The sequence below is a fragment of the Daphnia magna genome, linkage group LG10 (genome assembly GCF_020631705.1).
Source record: "Daphnia magna isolate NIES linkage group LG10, ASM2063170v1.1, whole genome shotgun sequence".
NCBI lineage: Eukaryota > Metazoa > Arthropoda > Branchiopoda > Diplostraca > Daphniidae > Daphnia > Daphnia magna.
Window position 1 is genome coordinate 2,155,832 of NC_059191.1, and position 25,008 is coordinate 2,180,839.

At 41.0% G+C, this 25,008-nt stretch overlaps 4 protein-coding genes across 5 annotated transcripts; 3 read left to right on the top strand and 1 right to left on the bottom strand.

The window, feature by feature from the left end:
* The first annotated feature begins 83 nt into the window (after window positions 1-83).
* On the top strand, window positions 84-6,198 carry LOC116932354. 2 transcript variants are annotated; one of them, XM_045180088.1, is made up of 4 exons: window positions 84-1,100; window positions 2,737-3,838; window positions 4,638-4,789; window positions 5,265-6,198. In XM_045180088.1, the coding sequence occupies exons 1-4, from the start codon at window positions 660-662 to the stop codon at window positions 5,523-5,525; spliced, it is 1,956 nt and encodes a 651-aa protein (XP_045036023.1). In that variant the 5' UTR covers window positions 84-659; the 3' UTR covers window positions 5,526-6,198. The 2 variants fall into 2 exon arrangements, with proteins under 2 accessions (XP_045036023.1, XP_045036022.1); XM_045180087.1 differs by having other exon boundaries at window positions 85-1,100; window positions 4,635-4,789.
* A 414-nt stretch (window positions 6,199-6,612) lies between these two features.
* Window positions 6,613-13,960, bottom strand: LOC116932351 (endoribonuclease Dicer). The gene is made up of 19 exons (XM_045180086.1): window positions 13,800-13,960; window positions 13,090-13,160; window positions 12,820-13,015; window positions 12,692-12,761; window positions 12,440-12,621; window positions 12,227-12,374; window positions 11,912-12,153; window positions 11,701-11,827; window positions 11,507-11,641; window positions 11,373-11,448; window positions 11,121-11,297; window positions 10,966-11,050; window positions 10,604-10,847; window positions 9,228-10,379; window positions 7,785-9,160; window positions 7,480-7,700; window positions 7,220-7,394; window positions 7,076-7,151; window positions 6,613-7,014 (listed from the first exon to the last, which is right to left on the bottom strand). Exons 1-19 carry the CDS (start codon window positions 13,807-13,809, stop codon window positions 6,858-6,860), a joined length of 4,920 nt encoding a protein of 1,639 aa, XP_045036021.1. The 5' UTR covers window positions 13,810-13,960; the 3' UTR covers window positions 6,613-6,857.
* A 46-nt stretch (window positions 13,961-14,006) lies between these two features.
* LOC116932356 lies at window positions 14,007-15,976 on the top strand. The gene is made up of 3 exons (XM_032940144.2): window positions 14,007-14,106; window positions 14,896-15,007; window positions 15,076-15,976. Exons 1-3 carry the CDS (start codon window positions 14,104-14,106, stop codon window positions 15,861-15,863), a joined length of 903 nt encoding a protein of 300 aa, XP_032796035.1. The 5' UTR covers window positions 14,007-14,103; the 3' UTR covers window positions 15,864-15,976.
* Window positions 15,977-16,846: 870 nt separating this feature from the next.
* Window positions 16,847-24,985, top strand: LOC116932355. The gene is made up of 6 exons (XM_032940142.2): window positions 16,847-16,972; window positions 17,934-18,097; window positions 20,371-20,504; window positions 21,192-21,430; window positions 23,686-23,913; window positions 24,035-24,985. Exons 1-6 carry the CDS (start codon window positions 16,862-16,864, stop codon window positions 24,227-24,229), a joined length of 1,071 nt encoding a protein of 356 aa, XP_032796033.2. The 5' UTR covers window positions 16,847-16,861; the 3' UTR covers window positions 24,230-24,985.
* The last annotated feature ends 23 nt before the right edge of the window (window positions 24,986-25,008 follow it).

Below are 25,008 nucleotides of genomic sequence, written 5' to 3' on the forward strand. Positions count from 1 at the left end.
TGTGGTATAACTCCCGACCGTCCAACGTCCTTCTCAGAAACCGCTTGAAGAGCAAACTCTTCGAATGTCTTAATAAAATGCCCACCAACTTTGCCCTTAACAACCAGTCAACGTCCAGATCTGCGAGGCAGTAGGTCGTCCTCCAGAGTGTCTGATCAATGGTGTTGTTGAAACTCCGAAACAAGAGAGGTTTCCTTGCCAAACCGTGTTGATTGCGCTTCAGAAAAGAAGAATTTATTCAATCGAATCTCATTTGTGTAGTTTATCTTAGCAAAAAGAATTACTCTGACAATCCGCAATCGCCTTTTTCTTTATGTTGCGACCTTCAAAAAACATGACTGTCGGTATTTCTATGCAAAAAGAAGGAGAATTATTTAGTCGTGCAAGTCGCCGCCCTTTCCATCGAGCTACAATCAATTAATTTTTGCGGGCCGAGGCTCCATCCTTTTTCATCTAGAAGCCTCTCCAAAACAATTCGGGCAACCCGGATCCCGATATCAAACGAACACTGCCCCCATCTAACGAACTTTTGAACACAAAAGAAGGAGATTAACTGTGTTCTTCAAAAGTGTCATCATTTTCTATACGATACCGTGCTTCACTTGGTAGCGGCTATTGAGATCATCGCTCTCTTCCTGTAGCAAAGGCATCCGGCAATAATGACCAGCAAAGCGGCACTGTTGAGGAGCGATCACTTCACAGAGCAGGCGGCCGACTCTACAATGACAATGCAGAAAACTAAAGAGGAAATTAGACAAGTCAGCCGATCGTTGACGTTTAAGGTCCGCCGTCCTACCAACCGACTTGACGTGACACTGAAACGCAAGAAGGAACGATGCCAGATATTACCGCACTACATCTCTTGGCCGCTCTTGTTGGCCGTCGGCGTGGCATGCGTCGCTCTCGTGTCCTTCCATCTGTGGTACACGTGGCATCTCCAGCGTAAGGTGGAAGTCCTGCAATCGCGAGTAGAATCTCTTTCGAATGTCGAGTTTGAAGAGTTACGTTTTCAACTGCGCAATCTCTACGACCTTTACGACGCAAGCGCTGAAATGAAAAACGGCCATTTAGGACACCTGGCTTTTGCTGACAGAAACCAGGTAAGCTGCTCACACATTTTTGCTCGTTTTCATTTGAATTGATCAGTTTTTCGTTCCTTATACGTATATACAAGAAAATCGAGTCAAAACTTAGTTAATGATTTGATGTCAACTGTTGGACAATGGGCGGACGTGCGATTGGTTGATTCGTATACTTTCGTGGCCGTTGGAAACATGACGATGTTGCTCTACACGTATCGATCGTGTCACGTGGACACTGAACGCTTAAATGAGATGTATCGATGAATCTTAGATGGGCGATTTATTGCTTAACAGGTTTTTTATGCAGTTATTAATTAAACAGTCACTTGTGGTGTAGTCAACCTTGCAGCACGTGTGACGTCTTTCTTTTTCTTTTCTTTTTGGTCGTGAACGCATTTCGCTGTGTTCCCCGTGTAGGATCTATTCTCATTTAAGGTTTCTGTATCCAAAAGTTTTGACCTACTCTGGCCGGGCAGGCGGATTTTCTTGGTCCTATCTCTTTCAAGCATTCTTGCGTCACGCACAGTAAAGAAAAAATTATATATTTTTTTATATATAAACATTCCCTCACCCCTCCCTCCCTCCCTCCCTCCCATCCACATTTAACTGTCGCCAGCCACACCAAATACGGAGGCTTCCAAGACATGTTTTCGACACACCCACACCATATGCAATTATTCACGTAGTTTATTAAATAGAATAGCAAAAATTCCTTTTTTTTTTTTTTATTTGTGATAACGATGACCGTTTCGTTATGGTTACGGCCCGGGACTGTCTTTCTCTCTCTCTCTCTCTCTCTCTCTCTCTCACTCTTGGGAAAAATCCAAGTATCTTCTCGCCAAATGGTTCTATGCCAATTGATTACATTTTCCCGAGTGCAAAAGCGGCGGTGCTTTTGAAATAGAGATTCGAGAAATAGTTGGACTGGTGATAAATCAAAACTTTATAATGAAAATCCATGCGAGGAAAAAAGATAGAAAGCGCACGACTAGACGCGAACAATAAGAAAACGGTTTGAATTTTACATGATTACATGGAAATGGCAGGATTCTAGGACACATTTGCATTCAATTTTACACATAGGCCTGAATAAGAACCGAAGCAGTTCAAGGTTTACGTGAAAAAAAGTGACTCGCTTACACCAAACACAACAACAGAGTCTCGCTCGGCTTTAGCTTAATGAACTGTAAAGAGAAAGTTGAATCATATAGCAGACAATAGAGCTGATGAAAATCACTTTTTTTTTTTTTTCTGTTTAAAAGCTTGTCATAAAGTGTGTGAAATATCATGACATGCCATTTTTGGCTTAAAGCTGGTATTGGTGCTGATCGAGTTTGCCCCCGAAGCCTTAATAATACTGTTTGCCCTTTACTCATTTGCAATGTAAAAAAAAAAAAAAATTAATAAATATCGGCTAGTTAGCATATAGCCTTTTGGACGAAGAACAACACTTGTTGTTGTTGATGTTCAACGGTCGTTGTTTTCCCACCAGATTCTTAATAGAACATGTCGTTTTGGGCTACGTATAGCCTCGTCACTTCACGGGTTACCGTTGTATCCGTTGTTCTCATCAAGCAATTCTCTTTTTTAAGAAGCTTGAATAATATACGCGCTGGAATTAACATATCATTAATCATCGTTCTTTTTATCCAAGGAGGCCGACGAACCTGGAGAGATTCTTCTTATGGACCTCGGCGATGTTGATGGAGAGAAGTCAACAACCCTGTTGAATGATGTGGAAGGGAACCCCATCGAGAAAGACATAACCGTTTTTTCGTCAATACACACTCCTTTAGCGCTGAGCGAAATGACTCGGCTCGACATGGGCGGTGACAGACAGCTGGCCAAAACGGGACGAGTTGCCAAACTAGAACACGATGCGCAAGCCACTGGCAGACAGAAGCGACAGGCTGATTTGAGTTCGCACACCCAAGACGGCGTACCAATTTTCGATCGAGGATACGGTGCTACGCCGAACCGCACCGAAGGGCTTCGCATTTATCAATCACTGTTGGCTAACGGCGGCAAAAACCAGCCGCGATCATCCGATCCTAGCGTGCAGGTGACTGATACGGTGGCCCAACCACCCCATCGGGGAAATCATTTCTGGCGCAACAGGAAAGACAAGCCACGTCATCGCCACCGAACGAAACCATCGACGAGATCTCCGTTGGACGATGACATTGAGTTAAGCTCCATGCCGGAATTCGATGCGGCCAACGGCCAAGATGTGAGATCGTCCGAGACAACGTCGTCGCCATCCAAGAGTAGCGTCGCACCGAATGTTGAATTCCGTCACAGCAGGGTCAAGACGTCTTCAGACGGTGCGGGTCGTGACAGCGTCCCGCTGTCTGTGGATCAGAACGTATGGGCCACATCACGTAGCAATGGAATTTTCGTCATAGGCAATGCGCCCTATTCGGGTTCGTCGCAAGAAGACAGGATTAGCGCTGCCACGGCTCCTGCTATTTTAACGAAGACGGTCGCCGCATCGGTTGGACCTTCCGCGTCCAGTCCAACTAGACTGCAACCGAATGTTTACAAGGTAAATCAACCAGCCGTCAACTCGCGGGCCTCCGCACAGGGCAGTAACGAAAACGGCCAGTTGGGCTCACGTGATCCGCTTCCGTCTCCTCCGTCCAGTGGCAAAAAGAGGGTCAACAAAAAGCAGCTCCGTGATCTCAGCCATACGGCCACTGCTGTTCATCTTGTGGCCGATACGAGAAACGCGTCTTCAGCCAATTTTGAGAATCAAGGTGAGAGCGTATGAGGTCTAGAAATGTGGTACCAACACAACGTTAACTGTTCATCGTAATTCACGTATATTGCTAGTCTTTTAAATCAGATAGTCGGCAATTCTTTCCTTCGTCAGATAAGATCGTTATTTATTTCTCTATTGAAGTATTTTAAAGGAAATGCACCTGGCCCAGGTCAAACTGAACAGAGCGAAATATCCAGGCGAGATATATATATATTTTCTTTTTCTTTTCTTTTCGTACGTTATCGTTGTGAGTAACGATGTTTCTTCGAGGAATTTTATTAAGGAACTATCTTCTCGACCTTGAGTTGGCCAAATTTATGCGCAAATCTGATATGACCTTGCCATTCCCGAACAGTTTCACGGATGAAAAAAAGGAGTGGATGCATCGTCTGTTTTTATTAGTCTTTTATATCGTCACGTTTCTCCACCAGGGAATTTATACACAACTGTTTATTTATTTAATATTCTGCACAAATCCGAGTTTTTGGAAAGCTTAAATTCTTTTTCTTTTTCCATCGTCGGTTAATGTATTATACAGGACACAAGTCATGTCCTATCCGCACTACACGTTTTATGCATATACGTGAGACATAAAGAGCTCTAAAGGTCGATCAGCAAGGACATCTTTACAGTTATCTTTTATCATTTTTTTTTTTTTTGTCTTTCTAAAATGCCATTTCAAAGCTTTTTATGGTGAATATAGCACCACACGATTGTTATCTACAATATTTATAGCCAATTGCAATTTATGTATTTACGTCGTTGTTTTCATACAATGTAAACTTTTTTAGTAGAAATCGCTTCCAGGAATGAACTTGGACTTCATACATCGTGGAAAATAGCTCAAAGCAACTGGGACTCCCCACTCAAAACAACACCGTTAGTCAAAATTGACGGCGCTACACTTACTGTCAAACAGAGTGGACTCTACTTCATCTACGCCCAGGTAACAGCACCCCGTTTCATTCAATAACAATGTCAACGCGAGATATATTGTAGGGCCATTTCTTCTATTTTTATTCCTTTGCCTTTTCGTGTCTTTTCATTTGGGTTCCCCAGTAGGTCAGGCATTTTTAACTTGATATTTGTTTTGGCGTACATTCTAGCAGTAAATTTCCGGCTGAAATTCATTAAGGGGAAATAATTAAACATTATTTGCTACATTTTGGAACCATTGGCTGGAAAGAAAAATAAAACGGAAGGGAGATGTCCGCTCTATTTCGGGATCGGGAGTGTGTGTAGATTGACATATCTAGACCACTGTGGGCTCAGCTGCGTGACAAAAAAAATATTTGTTAACAGGTGTTGGGGGGGGGGGGAGGATAAAGTACTCGAATAAAACTTCAGCTTGTTTTTCGTTAAAGCTATAAATTGTACTTGATTTCAATAATTCCAAGCGTGTGTTTGAATGACTAAAATAGGTGCATTATCTCGACGAGCATTCCACAAACGCTTACGAAGTCTTCGTCAACACGGAGCCTTTTCTACGCTGCATTACTTCGTCCTTCTCAGAAACATCGTTTCCTAAAGCGAATACGTGCTACACGGCAGCTGCGACGCAGTTACGAGAAGGCGACAAGCTGTTTATTCGCGATATTGAACCGCTTCGCTATTCAGTCTTACAGCCAAGTAAAACTTTCTTTGGACTCATTCGAATGGCTCCCATGGCCGATTTCTCGTAAACAAAAAAGGAAACATTTTTAGAAAAAAAAAACAAAAAAACAGTGCGTATTTTTATGTTCCAAAACTATATAAAAAAAGAAAAAAAAAAAATAATAATTCGTCGTCGTTTCATTATTTTCAAAACACGGCGGAGAAGGGATTTTTTTGCATTTTTTTTCCCTTTTATTTATTCATTTCTCCCACATTTAAACTGGTAATCCACATATATATTGTTAGACTTCGCATAGATGAAGATAACATTTGAAACACGCGGGTGGTCCTTTATAATCTTGGTCTTCCTATAGAAAAGTACTGCAGCTGCTCCAATGCAGCCACGTTTTACAGTAATCTTGAGCATTTCAGAGAAAAAAAGAAAACAATTAAAGAGGCATTTGGAAATGTTGGCAATGCACCCATATGTTATAAAAGGTATATTCTAGGATGATTTATTATTAATAATAGTGCCGGATCAAACCAGTTTGATCACAAGCGAGTAGTTTAGCAAGCGGCGAATTCGGTATCACGATGCATCATGTTTTTGCTTCTGGTTACCACCATTGCACTTCAATTCCTACCTTTATTTTTTATTTTTTTTTTATTTTTTTTATTTTTCTATTTTTTCATGAATTTGAAACCTGTATATTTTGTCTTTATGCCTTTATATTACTTCCTGTAATACAACTTCTTGATTTATTTTGTTCGTAATGGTTGAATTGTGATGCACATCATGAGTTGCAAGACTTGCATCAAACTGTTCCCAATGAACATTAAACAAGATAGTGCTTTAAATGTGATATCCTCAGATGGCAATCGTTCTCTGGTTTGTATTTACCGAAGAGTAGGCTATACTATTTTCAGTTCCCCAACCGTAAACTTAATGAGATGTCTGACCAACCCCGACTGACGTCAGAATGTTCACCTGTCAACACCTACGACGAATGGATTTCCCATTAAAAGCTTTTGGCAGTGTCATAGAGTACCTCTCGCTGTTCAGCCTTCAAATATCAGCCAGACGAGTGAGAGACCACCTCCTATTTGAATAGTCGACCAGGCGTGCGGGTAATGCAGCAGTATCATTTAAATTAATTGAACGTTTTAACGCACAAGCCCAAAGAACATTATTTTTATTTGATCGTAACCGGTAGGCATTTAAAAAATACAGTTGAAAAACTACTATTTATTTATCGTATGAAAATTCAATATCGCATAAGTATATAGTATAAAAGATGAAAACTATTAAAATACCAACTGGTAAAAAAACTGAGCAAAGTTAACATATTAATTAAGCAACATAAAAATCATACTCTTGAACTTTGTTAAAAGGACAGCACCAAAAAAACTACCCTGTTTTGTTAAGTAGGCTGTGACTTTGTTAAATCTACGCAAAGCGCATATTTTGCAGCAGCACTTTTAGCTGTTTTCGAGTTGCCGCCAGCACCCTTAAAAACACGAGTACCTTCGATCTCGATTGCCACGCATACTCTGCCATCAGGAAGACTTTCGGATTTTCTATTTTGAAATATTCAGAAGTCATCAAATTGCTTCAAGTTCACAAGAGGACTTAAGTTACCTGATTTTCAAACCAGTAGGGTGGCGTTCATGGAGCTTACGCAAGGCAGACACCGGGATGGATTCGTTGAATTTTTCTTAAAACGGCATAAAGTCAGTAAAACAAAATCGTTTTGTTTTTTTAAGCATTTAAAGATGTGCTTACCCAATGCGTCATGCAGAAAAGGTAGATACGACTGCCACACCGCATCAAGCGACATGCCTGAATCTAGAAATATAGCTCCGGCTACTGACTCGAAGATATCGCCCAATACTTTAGGGACGTCAATGTTGCTAGCCAATTGCTCATTTGGGTCACTGGTTTCTTCAAGAACAAAATACTACCCAAGCGCTTGAATTAGTTCAAACTTATGGCAAAAAAAAAAAAAAAAAAAGGGGGCCATGCGAAATGTTTTATGTACTCACGTTGTGCATGAACAGATGTCCGTTCTCTTCTTGGGCTCGAATAAAACGATCTAATATTGCATTTAAATTTAACGAGAGGTGTTTGAGGTACAGGTGAAACCGATTCCTAACTGCTATTATAGCAAACGTCTCGTTGTTGACCATGGCTGAACGAAGGTCAGTTAAAATGGCGGGGCTGTATTGGCAAGGATTGTCGAAATAAAACCGCGTTACCAGATAATCTGCAATAAAAAAGGTTATTAAAGTAAACAACAACAAAATTGGCAGGGTAAAAAAAGAAAATAATGGTTTAAGAAGGCCATTACCTAGCACCGCATCTCCGAGGAATTCCAGTCTTTGGTAGCAATTCGTAATGCGGTTGGGAAGGTAGGATGCATGGGTCAGGGCTTCTACCAATAGAGCTTTATTTTTGAACGTGTAACAAAGACGCTTTTCGAACAATTCTAAACCGCTGTAGAGCTGCATCAGCGCGTGTTCTTGTTCTTCGTTTTGCGTTTCATCTATGGTAGATGATGGAAGACGAGTAGGAAGCACGGGGAATCCATTGTTAGGGTTAAAGGCCATAATATCGATTTGAGGGACAGTTTTCAACCCCATCCAATTCATGAGCTTGAGGGCTCCCTTAATTCCAGTAGTGAGCAAATAAACACCGATTAAAGCTTCCATACTATCTGCTACGTTCTTCTTATGGACAAATTGATGGACGTGTAAATTTGGTTCGTGATCAGCAACGGGTGGTTTGAATCCAGGCGGACGAAAATTTGACATGAGGTCAAATCTTTGAGCTGCGGTAAATTCTCCGATGGCTTTTTTCTGACCCAAATGAAACAGATGTTTGTTGCAAACTTGACGCATCCGCATCAGACTGAGCCGGCCTTCGTCACATCTACTGTTGCTCGCCTCTCCGTACACATAAATGGATATGATCAGTTTTAGAATCGAGTCGCCGATCGTTTCCAAGCGCTCCATATCGTACCCATCATGTGCCTTAGCAAGGGTAAGAGCCTCTAACACTATGCCAGGCGAGGGCCCGAAAACTGACAGCGTGCTGGGATTGCCCACATCAAATTTCAAATCAATCATTTCCGGTTTACAATTTGGTTGGCATTCCAATGAATCCTCAGAAGCCAGGTCAACCCATTTCCTTTTTTGGTCTTCCATCGAACAAGGGAATTCCAGGAATTCGTCAAGTGCTGGCATCTCGTAGAGAAGTTCGGAACTTGAAGCGTTCGTTTTCGCTTCCGCGATAGATGACGACGGACTAGTTTGGTCGACGGCAGAATCCGGTGGCAAGAGATCCTTCTCTGTTTCGTCATATTCAAGATGCCAAATCATGCTTGCCCCGAGGTCTAACGAATCCGCGGACGCCGACGTTTTCAAGGAGTTTCTTAGAGGCATTGGATACGAAACGAACTGGCTGTCTGAACGAGATTTGGGCGGCTGAAGTTTCAACGGGGACCAGACCGAGGAAACGTTGACGGATCCCGGTAAAAAATCTATTCCCACGTTAGCTTCTTTAAAGATCAAGATGCGAAGTTCTTCGGCCACCAGCATGCCATTAAGACGATGGAGAACGGATGGGATCCATACCACCTGTTTCCAAAGAGATCCTGGCAGCGGATGAATATTGCAAAGTTCAGGCACATGATGCATTGGAATTTCTTTCTTCGTTGAAGCCAATCTGTTGTGAATAAAATATATAATTTGCCATATTAAAAAAGGACTTTAAAACACACTGTTCTATTCACCTCGGGACAAGGAAGTTTTTCCCCGTTATCTCGCGACTGACTTGCACGAGCTGCTGATTTTCATTAGTCAATATCTGATTGTACTTTTTGGAAAAATAAGATGCGTAAGTTTCATTCTCTCTTTCTGGGAACGCAGAGAGCGGTGTCAAGTCTGAAACGCCATCGACGTAGAAGGGATTTAATGTTCCCAGCGGTTTATAGGACGGGACGATAACTGCGTCGACATACTCTTTCGGTTCGAATGAAAACTTGTTGCCCGTGAAAGGTGGCCGTTTTTCCCACTCGACGGTTGGTGCATTGATCATCTTTTCGACGAGAACAAAGTCCAGTTTTTCGGTTGCACTTTGTAGAGGGACAATGAGGTACTGCAAATCAGAGGCCTGTAGGTCAAAATCTAGTTGACGTTTCCACAAGAAAATCACGTCTTGGAAGATAAACTGATGAAATTTTTCGAGTTTTTCTAGCTGACTGTCGTCAAGGATGACTGAATCCACTCCACACAGATTGACTTGGAATTCCCCAGCTCGCGTAACCAAAGGAAACGGACAAATCGCAGGTATGACTTGTGACGTCAAAATGGCTAACTTTGTTTCCACGGCGAATGGAAAAAATAGTTTGTTCACATCCAGGCAAGGCTTCATCAGCATAAAGTCTATCAAATAAACGAAGTTGGGCTCTCTCGGAATAGGTCGGCAATTCGAAAAACAAGCAGGGAAACGACGTTTGCAAATCGTGACGTTTCCATGGTGTTGAGGTACACTGGCATCATCTTCGATTGGCAACTCTTCCTCTTCTTCTTCTGGAATCTGCCGTAGAATAGGAAAGAGATGAACGTCATCCAGCTCTTTCAGTTTGTGAAGCATGATGCATGCTTTTAAAGCAACTGCTCTTTTGGCCAGACGTTTAGTTGGCATTACGTCTCCAATTATCTCTTCTCTCAAGGGCGAGTTTAGGGGAAGAATTAGACGACACTGGTATAAATCGCCAATCGAAAACCCGTTGGTCATTCCACGATTATCATTTGGTAATTTTTGAAGAACGTCTTTAATATTTTTTAGTTGAGCGGGATCGGCTACGCTTTTATCAACTTTCTTGGTTGTTAGTTTGGGGGCCAAAAAGACATCTGGATCTGACGAGAGCTGGCCACAGTACCTAAATGAACAAAGAAAGAAATATTTTAAAAATAATAATGAAATTTAATTTGAAGTAACACTGTGATCGTCAATTCGCTTTCTTTCTCTCTCTCCCTGGCTTTGGGACGTTACGAAGTACACTCGAAGCTTCAACAATGCATGTTAACCAGAGTTTCTTTACGTCACGTTTAGCACAGAAAACGCAAAGTTAATGACGTTGCCTCCCTGCTATAAGGACTATACCTGTTGACAAGCGATATACTACTCAGTAAAGTAATACGGGGTCCGTCTTCACCGTAGGGAGCGTAGGGTGGAATGATTTGGCAAAATAGGTTGTCTAAAACACTGTCCCGATCGTCTTCGAAATTTCCGATAGCCAAGAGCTGCTGTTCAATGCTATGGAACTGTGCCAAATCCTCCAGGTAGCTTTCCGTTTCTTTTTGGCTCATCATCAAACAATAAAAGGCTTTCCTGCTCCTTGCTCGGCCTGAATTCATGACGCCAATAAGTTAATAATAATAAAAAAAAAAAAAAACGAATTTTCTTTTTTGTGTGTCTTTTTGGTTTCCTTTAGAAAAAGGTAGATATTTACGGGCTCGATCTACCTTTGGTCTGAACGTAATCGCAGTAGGTTTTGATGTGGTCGAATCTTACAATTAGATTACAGGCAGGAATGTCGACTCCTTCTTCCTACGAATAAAGGTGAAAAATAAAACATTAAGAAAAACTCCTTCAAAACTGATAAATAAAAATGAGCTACCAGCACAGAGGTTGCCACTATCAGATTACAACGACCTTCGCGAAAGTTGGTCATAATCTCGTTTTGTTTCATGTTGAGAATTTTAGTTTCTTTCAGTGAAGCGTTTCGACCTGATGCCTGGCCCATTGTGAATAATGGCTTCATAAATTCCAAGGTCTCGTCGTGTTTGGCAACATCCTAGTCCAAACAAAGAGATTGCGAATTTAGACACGAAACACACAAATGTCTTGAAAAATAAAAGAGGCGAAAGACCTTCAAGAAGTGGTAAAGTCCATTGGCCATGCATCTTCGTTCGACAAAAATGATGGCACACATCTTAGGATTTACTCTAGAAAAATGAAAAATTTACATTCATTTTCATCAGTATTTAGTAAATATAGAGGCACCTTTGGCGTTCGTCGAGATTTTTTTCGGGACTGAAATTTCGAATTATTTCCAAAAGGCGGATCACTTTGGGATGTACAAACAGTAATAGGCGGTCCTTTGGCGAGAACTTGGCGAAATAAGAAGTACAGATTTCCCTGCGCATTCAATATGGATTAAAAATAGTTTACGTCACCATATTCCACACAGCGGCTACTTAATTTCCCTGCAGAGCGCAGAAACTTTGTCCAAATCCGCCAAAAACTGAGGAACTTTGACACGACTCTTGGCTTGCTGTAAGATGCGAATATATACATGTGCGCAATGATAGGCACCATATGGTCCTAAAATAAATAAAGAGTAATTATTGATCAATTCGCTCTAACAACTAAAATCACGGAAAGAATTGAATAATGTCCTTTACCAACCTAGAGCTCTAAGGAGATAATCTATGTCTTTAAGTGCATCCAACAACATATCGATCTTGTCTGGGTGTTTTGCAACATCAGATTCAACTTTGGTAATCAATTCACCATACGAGTTTTTAAATTCTTCCATTAGTTTAAACACCATATCAAGGATTATAACGCTCAATGTCAGCGAATATGGATTCTGTTTGTTATTTTCGTCATCGTACTGAAGGACGATTTCGCAAGGCTTCGTGGAAGACCTGGTACATTAGAGATGACACGTCACATATTAAATTATCGCAGGATATGCCTACACTGTTTAGTTAAAGTTACCGATAGACCGTTTCTACACTGGATGGAATTTTGACGATGCACCCCATTGATTCAGAGAGCTTTTGAATGACTTCGGGCACCTTATGAGGTTTGCATCGCATCCTAAAAAGCGCTGCCGTCAAACCAAGAATTTTGGGCCGGCGCGAACCTGTAAGAAAAAAACGAAACGATTCAATTTACCTTCAAAAAATAATAATAATGGTTTCCATGTACTTTCATAGCTTTGCAGTTTCGAAAGGACTTGTTTCATGGGCGCATCTTTCACAGCAGCATGGCACTCGTCGAATACCAATAAGTTAAGTTGGTATGCTGAAAAGAAAGCATGGTTCAAAACATCCACAAAAATTTGAGCCGTCATGACTAGGACGTGATTCTCTTCGAATTCTGTTTTCCACCTGAAACAATTTATGATAATTGTTTAACATTTGGGCTACACACATTAAGTCTCTAAAAGATAGAAATGACCTTTCTTTTCCCCAAAAATCGACACCCATACTTCCATAGAATTCTTTCACTTTCAAATAAGTGTGACGTCCTAATAACACAAACAAACAATAAAGTATGAACAAATCAAAAAAATAGTATAGACGTACGCAAGTAGGCTGCCTGCTGAATAGCCAACACAATTGTAGGTACAAGAAAAACGGTTCTTTTCCCGCCCAAATCCAATGGTTTTGTGACTTCATGGGTTTTCTCCTTAATCAAAAGGGCTGCTATAAATGTTTTCCCGGAACCGGTAGGTAGGTAAACGATTATATTTTCCTCTAACGCTGCTTGAAACAGTTCCACCTGTAACATAAAAAGAAAACAGAAATTTTAGCCTCCTTTTTTGACTTGCCTAACAAACTATTTCAGATTAGTGCCTGGTAGTCTCTTGGGGTGAAATCAGCATCCACAAAACCTGTACCGGCTTTAGTTTCCATTGCTGGGTTTTCTGAAAGCAATTTTTAAAAAATAATGACAAAATTTGGATGAGTTTATAAAATTCATAAGTAACAACTAGGAAACATGAATTAATGTAGTGCAAAGTGTGTTTTATTAATTATAAAAAAACAATATGAAATATTGCGAACCCCAGCTTATTGTCATATATGCTTTGGTAGGAGCACCAATGACTTAAATTCAATTTTCTTTGTCGTTGTTTGAAAGGTGGTATATCTCTGAAGCAAACTTCATAACAGGTTAAAGAAGAAGTGCAAACCAGTGCAAACATAACCAATGACTAGCAATAACCAAAGCTATCCAGAAATTGCAAGACGGAAAACATAACCAGTACGTGCTGTTAGTGTTGTCTATTACCACAGAAATTTTAGGACAAATACTATTAAAAGAAACATAAATCATCATAGCACAATCATTTTCATTCTGAACCTCAATGTTGAACACAATAGGCGAAAATCAGCTGCCCTACAAGCATTTAAAATTTCGAATATTATCGGGTATTATCCGAATATTTGAATGGACTAGATTTGAAAAATGACACGTGATTTTATGGTTTTGTAGCCAACACACTAACAACAAACTTCTAGTTCGGGTACTTGGGGTTGTGTCTATATGTTATACTATTACTTACCAGTTGACATTCCCTCTTTGAAGTAGAATCCGGTTAGTCAATTCATAGTGTTACTCAGGCTGTTGGACGTAAACAACGAAAAACTTGAGTGTGCTTTGCTTAGTCGTTCCAGCGGGAAAGACCAAGGAGGCAAGGACCAACACATGGCCGACAGCGACAAAAGCGACAGTTGAGAAATATTGTCGTCAGCACCATCTAGTTGTAACATTGTCGTCAGCACCATCTAGTTGTAACATTGTCGTCAGCACCATGTAGTTGTAACAATTTGGGGTGTGTTTTGACACATTCTGGAAAACCACGGTCTATGGTAAGATAACATAGATAACATCTGTTAACATTACAATCTCAATTTTTTTTCCTGCTAAGTTGAAGTGTTAGCAACTACATTTACGCTATGTCATAAATTTTACTTGTACTTTTCTCCTCTCCAATCGCGTGCATTAATCGGCTACACAATATCAATTAGGTAGCCAAATATTTGTAGTTGAAATGTTTTATTTCAAATTTTAAAAATCTCGTTAAGTAGTATCAAACACCGAAAATTCTTGAAACAACCTTCTAATTGTAAGACAGGTGGGCCAAAGCGCAGCAGAAAATAAAATGGGAATCAGAGGCCATCGACAATAACCGTATCCTTAGTTTCGCCGAAAAACTTGGGAGGTATGTGTCGGTCGACGACTTGTGTAGGGTAATAAGATCATACAGTAGTTCTATGTCCCAATCTTAACGGTGACATTTTTTTGCGAATCCCATCATCTCAATTACCACTACGATGTCTGGTAGCATGCTAATCAACGCTGATGGTCGATGAACTGCTGAAAGTACCGGTACCTTAATAGCACCTGAATGTGTATAAAAGACAGCAATTCTCGTAAAGTAAATCAGTAGCTTCGTCGAGGTTCTCAAAGAATACAAAGCTTGTCTAGGAATACAAAGCTAAAAAAAATGGTAAAGCATGTCTTTTTCAACCTACTTATTTGTGATGTAAATGATGGCCCATTGCAGTATTGCGTGTGCCTCTTTTGCATAAAATTTCATGCACAACCATGCACTAGTCGTTGTTTAAACTAATTATTTTTTCATTCCCCATCTGCAGCATTCATTGCTAGCATTTGGTTTGGTTTTCGTCGTTATGATGACTGATGTTGCTGTTGCCCGACCGGAACCACTGCCTATGTTTTTGGCTAATCGTGCCATCCAATCAACAGGTAAGCCGCTTAGTTTGCATTTGAAAGGCAGTTTTTATTTTGTAATCTGACTATCACCATCGCAAAAGGATTCGAAGTAAAAAAGGCCGACCAAAATGTGTCGAGGACTTCGGTAGCAATCGGGGATTCAGCGGACATCCCAGTACCGGCCGTGCAAATTTCAGATGGAATCTCCGAAACGAATAAAGACGAAGTTTCACCTGTGGCAACATCAAAAATCCCGTATGCCAAAGACTATATTGCAGACGTACCCGCTACCAGCGATTTGGTATCCAGCTTGCCAGTTGCATCCAAATCGGACGTGACAGCTGCATCCCAAACCATCGTAGATCCGACGGAACTCAATAATCCGGTTGACTTGCCCGTTGCATCTAAATCGGACGTGACAGCTGAATCTCAATCCATCGTAGATCCAACGAAACTCGATAATCCGGTTGACTTGCCAGTTGCATCGAAATTGGACGATACTGTTGGATCTCAAATGGCCATTGATCAAACGGAAGTTAATAGTCCGATTGATAATAGCGCAAACATGGGTGATGCAGACCTCGCAAACAACAGCGAACCAGCGTCAGTGCTCGACGGTAGCAACCCTAGCGATGATAACACGGACCAAACTGCATTCACGGAGAAAAAATTGTTGAAGAAAAAAGCTGCAAAGGCCAAGAAATCCAAAAAAATTAACAAGGTGCCATCACTGAACCGTGTGCGCCTGTTGGACAGTTTGATTGATTTACTTTTGGACTCGCTGATACCAACCAACGACGACATCAGACGCAGCAGAAGGTCCCGCTCCTTTGACGAATTTTTTGATTATGCCTTCCCTTCATCGCCGTATGTATTTAACTATTTTTAAACTAAGATCGTGGCGTATTTTTTATCTCTCTTCGTGCTATAAAAAAAAATAGTTGGAAACTATTTATTCTTGGAAAATGTTGAAATAAGAAATATACATATTATGTATACTTACTTCGAAGAGCGTTCAAGAAACAAATTATGGGCTTCAGAGGCAAGCTAATCATGTAAACATTTACGATCCTCGTTATAAAAAAAAAGACATTTAAAAGTTGACACTCTCTACTGCGAGCGATGCTAGAATGAGTCTATAGCGTCATAGTGAAAATCCACCGGAAAAACCCATTCAATGTCAAAAGTCATAGAACAGGGGAAAGTGGACAATAAGTGTCTTGTTGGATTATTCTGAAATTAAGATTCCGATTTATCTCAATTTGCCACGTCAGTGGTAACCCCAGGCGTATAGTATTTTTTTAAAAAATGCCAGTTCTACATGAAAAAAGATTTCTTTAATATACTTAAGCGTTCTCATTTCCAAACACGATCTGTAACTTAGTGACAGCGACGGGAACGACGTCAATGGAATCTTGAAAAATAACTAGCAGTAAACACGAAATCGTAATAAAAACATTGCGGTATTCTCCTCGTTTTTTGTTTCATCCCAAAAGAAGGAATCCAATTGAAACGAGAATTTTGTAAAAATTGTAGCAGCTGCGGTGAGCAGAGAATCAACTTGGATTCCAGAGTTTAAAAATACAAACACGTCACACCACCGCCACAAGGCTCTTCACCGTCCAGTATACCGAAAGTTAGGAATTAAACAACAATATAAGTAGTTCATCATGCAACTTAGTTAATTCTTTTTTTTCGTGTCTGGAGCAGTACTTATCTTCTGATAGACGTTACGTTAATCAGGTCTGCGGACAAGATCAAGTCGCCAGCAGCTAACGTGAATTGCAGAGCTACAACTCGTGACTGTTTACAGTTTATCGGAAAATGTAAGCTCAACTTCCTCAAACAAAGAGTGGGCCAGCACTGATATCGGTGCAGATCATTTTGATGAACGGACAAGGGAAGAAAGGGCCCACTCGATCACGGCTTCCTGATCAGAGTTGTCGAGTCTACAAGGCGGCGAACATAACTGTGAAATCAACAAATCGTTCACTGACGGTGAGTCATTATCCAATAATTTTCTTTAAAATTCTCGTCTTTTTTCTTCAGATGAGGCATCTCCGGCATAGCGGATTCGCATTTGTCACGTCAAAGCGATAGGCCAGCCCAACAAAAGATTGTGAGATTGATGAATAGCGTCAATTTTTCTTCTCGCCTTCTTCATGTCGTTCTATGCAAAATTCTTTTTCGGGAATGTGTGCATTATCAATAGTTAATGATGCACATCAGTCATAGGTGAATCCCAGTCAAATATAAAACCGAGGCTCAATTGTGTGTACAAAACAACTATAAGCACCTGTTTCAGATATTACCATAAGCTAAAGGGTGGCTTCGCATATGGCTTTTAAACCAAAGATTTTTGTTTTCCCCTTCATCTTTCGAGAGAGATAATCTACCATGGTCTAACTGATGAATGTTCAACACCCACGCAATAAAACACGGCAAGCCAGCAGCCACGCCTCGAAAGCTATTTTAAGCGATCCCTGCTGGAAGATCCGAATTGCATCTTTGTGGCTTTGAGAAAAATCTCCCTTTTTTCTATCGCTCTCTCTTTTGAAAGCATTGCTACTGCTGTTTGGCGTGCCCTAGCCTCAACAAGAATGAAGGAATGCACTGCAGTCGGCTACACGTTAAAATGCTTTGACTGTTTGACTCCTTCAAAGCAATCGAATGTCTGTGCACTAAAATTGATGGAACCTTCCAGACATTTCAGACTTGCGCTAGCTGCCGCATCGTTAACACTTTAGTAGTTTTCACGGGGTGACACACAACGTAGTACATCTTTCCGTAAGGTTTACGCCCAAACAACGGACACAAAGTTAAACAGCTCTCGGTTACAGGTCGAGAAAAATCAAATCTATAGTTACAGTATACAGAGTGCGAGGTTCATTTGTTTCAAGAACTACATGCAAACGTGTTGGATTCAGTTTGAATAATTCTTTTTGACGCTGTACGGTAGAAAATGACGACCAAGACGACAACAAAACCACCGTTTGCGGTAGCCAAGAAAAGGGTAACCTTCGTCCATAATCAATACAATTCACCGTTGGAACTTTACTCAGCCGATGAAATAGCCCAAACTCTTCGTCGCCATGCTTCGTTATTGTCTAATGGAGCAGTTGGGTGAGTGACTCATCACGACATTTTTTTTTTTACTGCATTAATGTTAAATATAAATTACAACAATAATCTGTAGAGCAATAACGGTTAAGCTTGTTTTCGATTCCTGTTTGACAAGGCGTTCTGACGCAAGAGCTATAATTAAGCTACAAATCTTCACATACGTGACGTTTGCCTTTCTTTGTTCGGTTTAGAGGACAAATGTTTCCATGTACGGATTATTTTAGACAGTATTAATCCAAATGCTGATTAAAGAAACGTTATTTTCCTTATTGAATTGCAAAAACAAAACAAAATTGTTCCATTTGGGTCGACAGTATGCCCCGGGAGGAATCACCTAGAGCCGATGAAAAACGACCTTAAAAAAAAAATGCCCGTAGAACAGAAAAGGAGAGAGAAAGGATACGATTCTTTTAATTATTCATTCTCTGTTATCCCGCTGTGATAACGTTCTGCTCTTCGGAGAAGCCAACTCTAACGCGTTCTCTTTTATTCCCCTGGTTTGATGCACGTGGCTCATTGTGGTGTCTAGTGCAGGCTGCTGCTGCATTTGCGCGGATCTTGCATAATGAGATACCTTCGTCGTTCTTTTGGTCCCTCCTTCTCGTTGCCGAAATCCAGGCGTACCTCCTCCGTGGTGCAGCAGTTGCTTCTCAGCTTGCATTTGACTCACTACAGTCGCTCGTCCTGTTCTCGCAACGTTTCTTATACTGCTCTATAGTGTTTGAAAATCTCCATCGATAAAACAGCCCACGTCTTAAAGCACCTAGTCACGTTTTGGTAGCCGCCCAAGTGAACTCAAGTGAAGGCCAGCATCAGGTTTGTTGTTAATAACTTGTACGTGAACCAGAAATTCTTCAGCAAATTACCGGCTGTCAACGTCTTGAAGGCTGTTCTGTTGGCAAGGACGAAACATTTCAAGCTCAACTTCTGCGCTATAGCAATTTGCTTTTCTCGCTTCATCCTTCGAGAAAACAGAAAAGGTAAAAAAAAAAATCAAAAATGACGTCATACAGCACCATGTAGTTGTTTTCTAACGTGAATTTCCCTAACATTCACGGCTCGTCCGATTCGGCAAAGAGTCGTATGAGGAGTGAAAGTTTAGCCGATGCGCCTTTATTATCAGACTGGACAAGACTACGCGAATGTGGACGATGGGGCCCACTTGAAACAATCGAATGCTCAACCTGAGACTTGTACAATAACAAATTGTTGGGAGCCCTAAAAAGGCACAAGTTATATACATGTTGAGTCATCTCGAGATACACGAGCTCGCGTGTGTTTTCGTCCTTTTTTTGTGTGTGTTTAAGGTGAAGAGTCATTCCAAGGCCAATACTGTGTGATTCTTTCCCTGTTTCTTTTGTTTGTTACACCATCAGTTGGCTGTTGCGGTGCGCTTCCTAGATGAATAATTTCGACTGAAAAGAAAAAAAAATCATGTTGGCATGCGCTCCCGCAATAGCAGGTTTATTTTTTATTTCCGCATTTGATCTTCCAAACGACTGATCTTAATGATGTCGAAGTCGATTATAGAGTGTGAGTCAGCATCAGAGAGGCCGAATTTTGTGGGGTTATCTCGACTGAATAATTTGGGTAAGTCAAAATGGAGATGAACACCATTCCACAGGTCGAGAAAATTCAAAGCAGCGATGACGGCATTAGCACACAGGGCGGGTGTCCAAAGAAGCAGCTACCACAGCCCACCCTTCTTTTTTTTTCTTTTCTATTTATAAAAACTAGTAGTCGATGTGTGCTGGCCAAACTTTGACTTCAAAACATGACCCGGAGAGATAAAAGATAGTCTGTCCCTTCGTCGCCGAATGCCAATTTGTCAACAGTTAATCGCCAGCTAGATTTCTTATATCTTCATTCCGTTCATTCCACCCTTTGATTTAACGTGTTTGATCATTTTGGGAGGCAACTGATACACTACCGAAATAAACTGAAAAGCCTTTTTTTCCTTTTCTAAGAAACGGATGAGAAAGAAATAAGAAAAAATCCACACAAAGGTGCTGGAGAAGGAAATAGAAAGTCTTTCTGTTTATACAGCCATCCATTTAGAGAGAATTCAGTAAACACGGCTTAAAGCTGTTTACTGAAGAAGAGCTCATCGTTTACCTGTTGAGTGTCAGATACTGGGAGGCGACAGTGTCTTTCCCCTTCCTGTTTTGTTTTTTTTTGGTACGGGAAGTAAAATAGAAAAACGCCTTCGATACGCATTTTGTTTATATCATCAAAATAAATGATTCTTAACATGTGTTGGAATCTTATTTTAGGATCGACTTTTGCTCGCTGTCGCCGTCAGTTTTAAAACGATCAGAAGTCTACAAAATGTTGACCGAAGAGCAGCAAGAGCAGCAGGAACGTCGGCCTTGGCAACTGCGCAATAAAAAGACGTCTACATCGTCAGGTAAGGATCTGAAATTATATCTCTTTCCCATCTTACCATATACTGTAAAATACTGTGGTAAAAAAATGTCATAGAGGCACGTTCTTTATTTGGTCGTTTGAAAGCATCCCGGAATTAATAGTAAACTACGTAATCACGTCGTTTAAAGATTGGTGTATAATAAAGCCATAAGCTTTTTGAATGTCGTTAGTCGTTCTTTGATTTCATCTCTTTTTTTTAATGTACGTTTATACAAAAAATGATATAACCACCAACCTACCGTTTCTTCAAGGTCCTTTAAGACGGATCGTTTGTGCGTTTCTTTTGAATTGAATCACTCGGTATGCATCCTCCCACCGGCTATTATGCTCATGATCCAGCTGTCTTGATTCTTCTTTTCCCAGAAAAAGAATCATCACCCATGAAAATTGCTCGCATTGTTTTAGACAAAACTATTTTGACATCTAGCCTTTTCCCCGCTGTTAGATTACGTCATTTGCTGCGTGAATTTCTGGTTTTTTTTTTCTTTCTATCGATCAATACCAAATAAGTCAAGACAATAATAAGCTATCCGATAGTCATCTACTATGTCTGACGCATAATTCAGAGCCGTCCCTAATTGCATAGAAATGATTATGACTTTAGATCAATGAAAAACGAAAAAAAAGATGAATAAATCATAAACCTCTTGAATTTTATGCAATATAGACATGAAACGCGTAGCCTGGCCGCCAGTCGGTCCTCATATGGCCCCCGAAGTTCCCAGCGCAAACGAACACGACAACGGGACCGCTAGTGTGCTGCAGCAGAACGGCGCCGAAGAGATAACGCAATATTATCAAAACGATACGAACAGGTTCTCGAACCAACATCAAGTCTCGCCCGGCTCAAAAGTTGCCCCACCAGTCCCGCCCAAACCGGGCGCCCGTGAAATTGCCAATGCTCAGGTAAAGCAACCAACGGGTTTTTTTTTTTTTCCTTTTAATAATAATTATGTTTTATTATTACAATCTTAAAAATGATTCCTTACTGGGTGACGGATTCGTCGCAACCATTAATTACTGTTTTCATTTCCATACGCAACAGCCATCAGGGTTCTTTTTATTCTCAGCATAAAACGAGGGCGCGATCGACCGTTTTCTTTGGAATTTTTATCGCAATAGTTTACGATTGGGCGTGGTGTGACGGTAAACGGCTAAAAATGTTGGCTTTCAACCCCCCCCCCCCCTTCCAATGCTGCAATCCGCCATCCGAACGGTAGATGGATTAGGCGTATAGTATTTTCTATCGTATTCTCCTTTGCCACAACAGAGTAAACATTGACCGGCGTGTCACGATTCTATTTTTGGGGTGGCCGTCAGCGGTTGCGCAAATATGTTGGCGAAAAAAAAAAAACGCGCAGCTGCCGAAACTGGGATAGACTAACCACTTAAGGAATAGAGCTAACTATTACACGGCGTGAGGCGAACAACAACACAGACAATGCGAAGATGCGTCATCTTGTCGTCGTTCACCAAAACCGCCGGCCAAGGAACGCCGAGAAAATTGAGAGCGACAGATCTGGGTGAAACCGTTTCAAAGAAGTGCGGTATCATTAGTAGCAGGAGAGACGTGTGCCAGCCACACGCACCACATCTCCCTGCTAACCTTAAGCAAGAGAACAAAACAAAACTAAAAAAAATCGGCCTAGTTTTCCAACTTTAAGTGGCGCCCAAAATGTTTGTTTTTGCTTCCGATTTTTTTTTTTTATTTGACCGCGTTAGCGTTGAAAGAAGTGAAGCAGAAAAAAGAAGGGGGGGAGCTCTGCGGTATAGCGCCCAACAGCAAACTTGTTTATCTTTCGTTCTTGTATAAATAGTTTGCGTTGTATCCGTGTGCAAAACGAGATGTTCAAGGTTTTCATTCCGTTCGTGAAAGTCAGACCTGTTTAAATGAGTTGGGTTTATCTGTCGGACGGAAACGCCACGATTAACGGAGCTAGACGCGGAGCGAACGGTTAAAAGAACCAGCAGCCGGGGCTATCAGACAAACAGCGTTACGGTGGAAATAAACTATTGCCACCGGACTGTGTTTAGACAACGGAATTATCCCGACTGGTCCAACTTTAATTCCTTCCTGGAACACAGAAGGATTTATACTCAGTTGAGTTTTCATGCTGCTGGATCGACAAGATATCCTCGCAGAAAACTCAACCTCGTTAACCAAGAGAACAGCAACGATTTTTCCACGACGATTCAAACGCTGAAAAGAATTGCAGAACATCCACGCAGAGCGAAGAGTTTAAGTGTGAAACGCTAAAGGTAACAGTCATCGAAAAGCATCAACACTAAACACTCGCTATACGAAACTAGGAAAATGGCCCAAATCCAAAAGTAGATTCGATGTCTCATCGTTTGGACGGCTAGACTCACGCAGAGAAGACTCGCTGCAGCGGCAATAATGACCCTCAACGCGACGCCAAATCCGTTCGCAGGGCGTCAGTCTTTAGTTACGAGGCGGCACGCGCGCACAGCTCTCCGACTTCACCTTCCTTTTTAATAAACAGCCTGTGTGATCGGCTTTTTTTTTCAATCGAAAGGGCAGAAGGATTCGCACAACTAAATTCTGTCGAACTTGAAGTGAGTCTTTGAATAGCTTTGGCCACACAGTGAACTCGTTCATTTCAACTGATTGCAATCGATTGCATCAATCAGAAATGAGCACTTTGAATGCAGAGGGCTTTGTTGTAAATCATTATACTTGTTGACTACGTACTCAAGCCCCTTCTGAAATAGATTCTTTTAGTAGTTGAGGAATATTCGTTTGATGGTTATTGTTGTTTTAAATTTATGACGCAACTCACATTGTGTGCGTGTGTGTTCCAAGAAAAAAAAAAAAGAAAAAAAAGAGCTCCAAGCCGAGTGGATGTTTGCCAGACATGAGATCCTCCGCCCAACGTCAATTCAGCATAGCACTAAACTCTTGTTTTTCATATATTATTTGTCTATTCCGTTTACGGCGTTTCTGAATTTCCAATCCGACTGAATGCATCCAAAAACTGAGATTACGATCACCATCTTAGGTGCTCCTGTTGTCAACCCAGTCACGTCTCGTGATAAAAACAACAAAATAAGTTCTTGTGTGATAAGCAGCCCTTTTATTTTCCATTGAAAGAGAGCCAGATTGCTTAATTTCATTTCTCTGTTTTCTATATCTTCGGCAGCAATCAGCCGAATACGACAGCGACAATACAATGGCAGCAAATGGAATGCCAGAGGCTTTTGCTTCAAACGAGTTGGTAGGAGAGAGATTGTTGATCGCCAAGCCAGCCCCACCGCCCGGCTTAATCCTCCTCAAGAAACACGCACCGATTTCGCAAGAACCTCAAGCTGTATTCAACTCACAGCCTGTTTTCAAACGAGCCACTCCAGTCCGAATGCTTGGAGATATGGTGAGTGCGTTCAATTATTTTACTGTTATTCTCTTTCTTTGTAAACGTTATGAATCGGATTTGAACGGATTGAAATGGCTAAAACTGGAAATTTGTTTTTTTTCATCCCATATTCCCGTAGGTGTGGCCTCCAAAAGGGGCGGGCGGCTCATCGGACAATTCCACGCAGTCACCCGGCGTTGTCCGTCGTCAACCCAAGAATTACCAAGAATTTTTCAGCTCCAATCAATTACCCGCAAACTTCCCAACGTATCGCGCTCCACCCGGTACCCAACATTTCGGGCTTGAAGAAGGTGAAAACACCACGCCCATGTGAAGTCCGAAAATCATTGCGATATGGGACGATGGCTCACAATTTCTGGCCAAACACACAGCCATCTCTTTTCTTATTTGATTAGCTGCTTACGAAAGACGGAAAACAGTTCCATTAAAAACAAACGCAGCCCTCTCCCCCTCCCCCTATTTTTCACCCTCGTCAAATTTGTTACCACTTGGAAAATCATGCTATGCGTTTTTTTCTAAACGAATTTTATTTTTCATTATTATTATTATTTTTTTTTTGTATCCCTTTCGCTTTGTGATATATATTATACAGCCAGAAGGGTTTGATTCGTCTGGCGCCGTTCTGCACAGTAACTTGAGTGAACATCCAATTTTTTTTTTCTTTCTTGAAATAACTTTTTCGGTTGCAGAATTTCCGCCTATCGTCAGCTATCTTCTTTGTAAGAATGACCCATTGGATTTTCTGCTACAAACTTCTCGACTTTTGGGCCTTGTCTTTTTCTTTTGCTTTGATTTTGCACGTCAAGCAGTGCAATTCCAGCACTGAAACTACTACTGCTTTTCGGCTTAATAAGCAAAATTCAAGGGAGTCAACAATCAAAAAATTGATAACCAATAGACGAAAACTGCGTACCAAACCGCCTTGCCTACTCCTTCCGTCATCTGGCTTCTCCAACCAGCTCTTTCTACACTTTGACCATCGTGTCTCCGCATTATTATTATTATTTTTTTCTTTTCCAAATTGTCGAATCTGTTAACCTAAATCTAATACATGATGACAAAAACTGAATTTCATTTTTCTCCATGTTCATT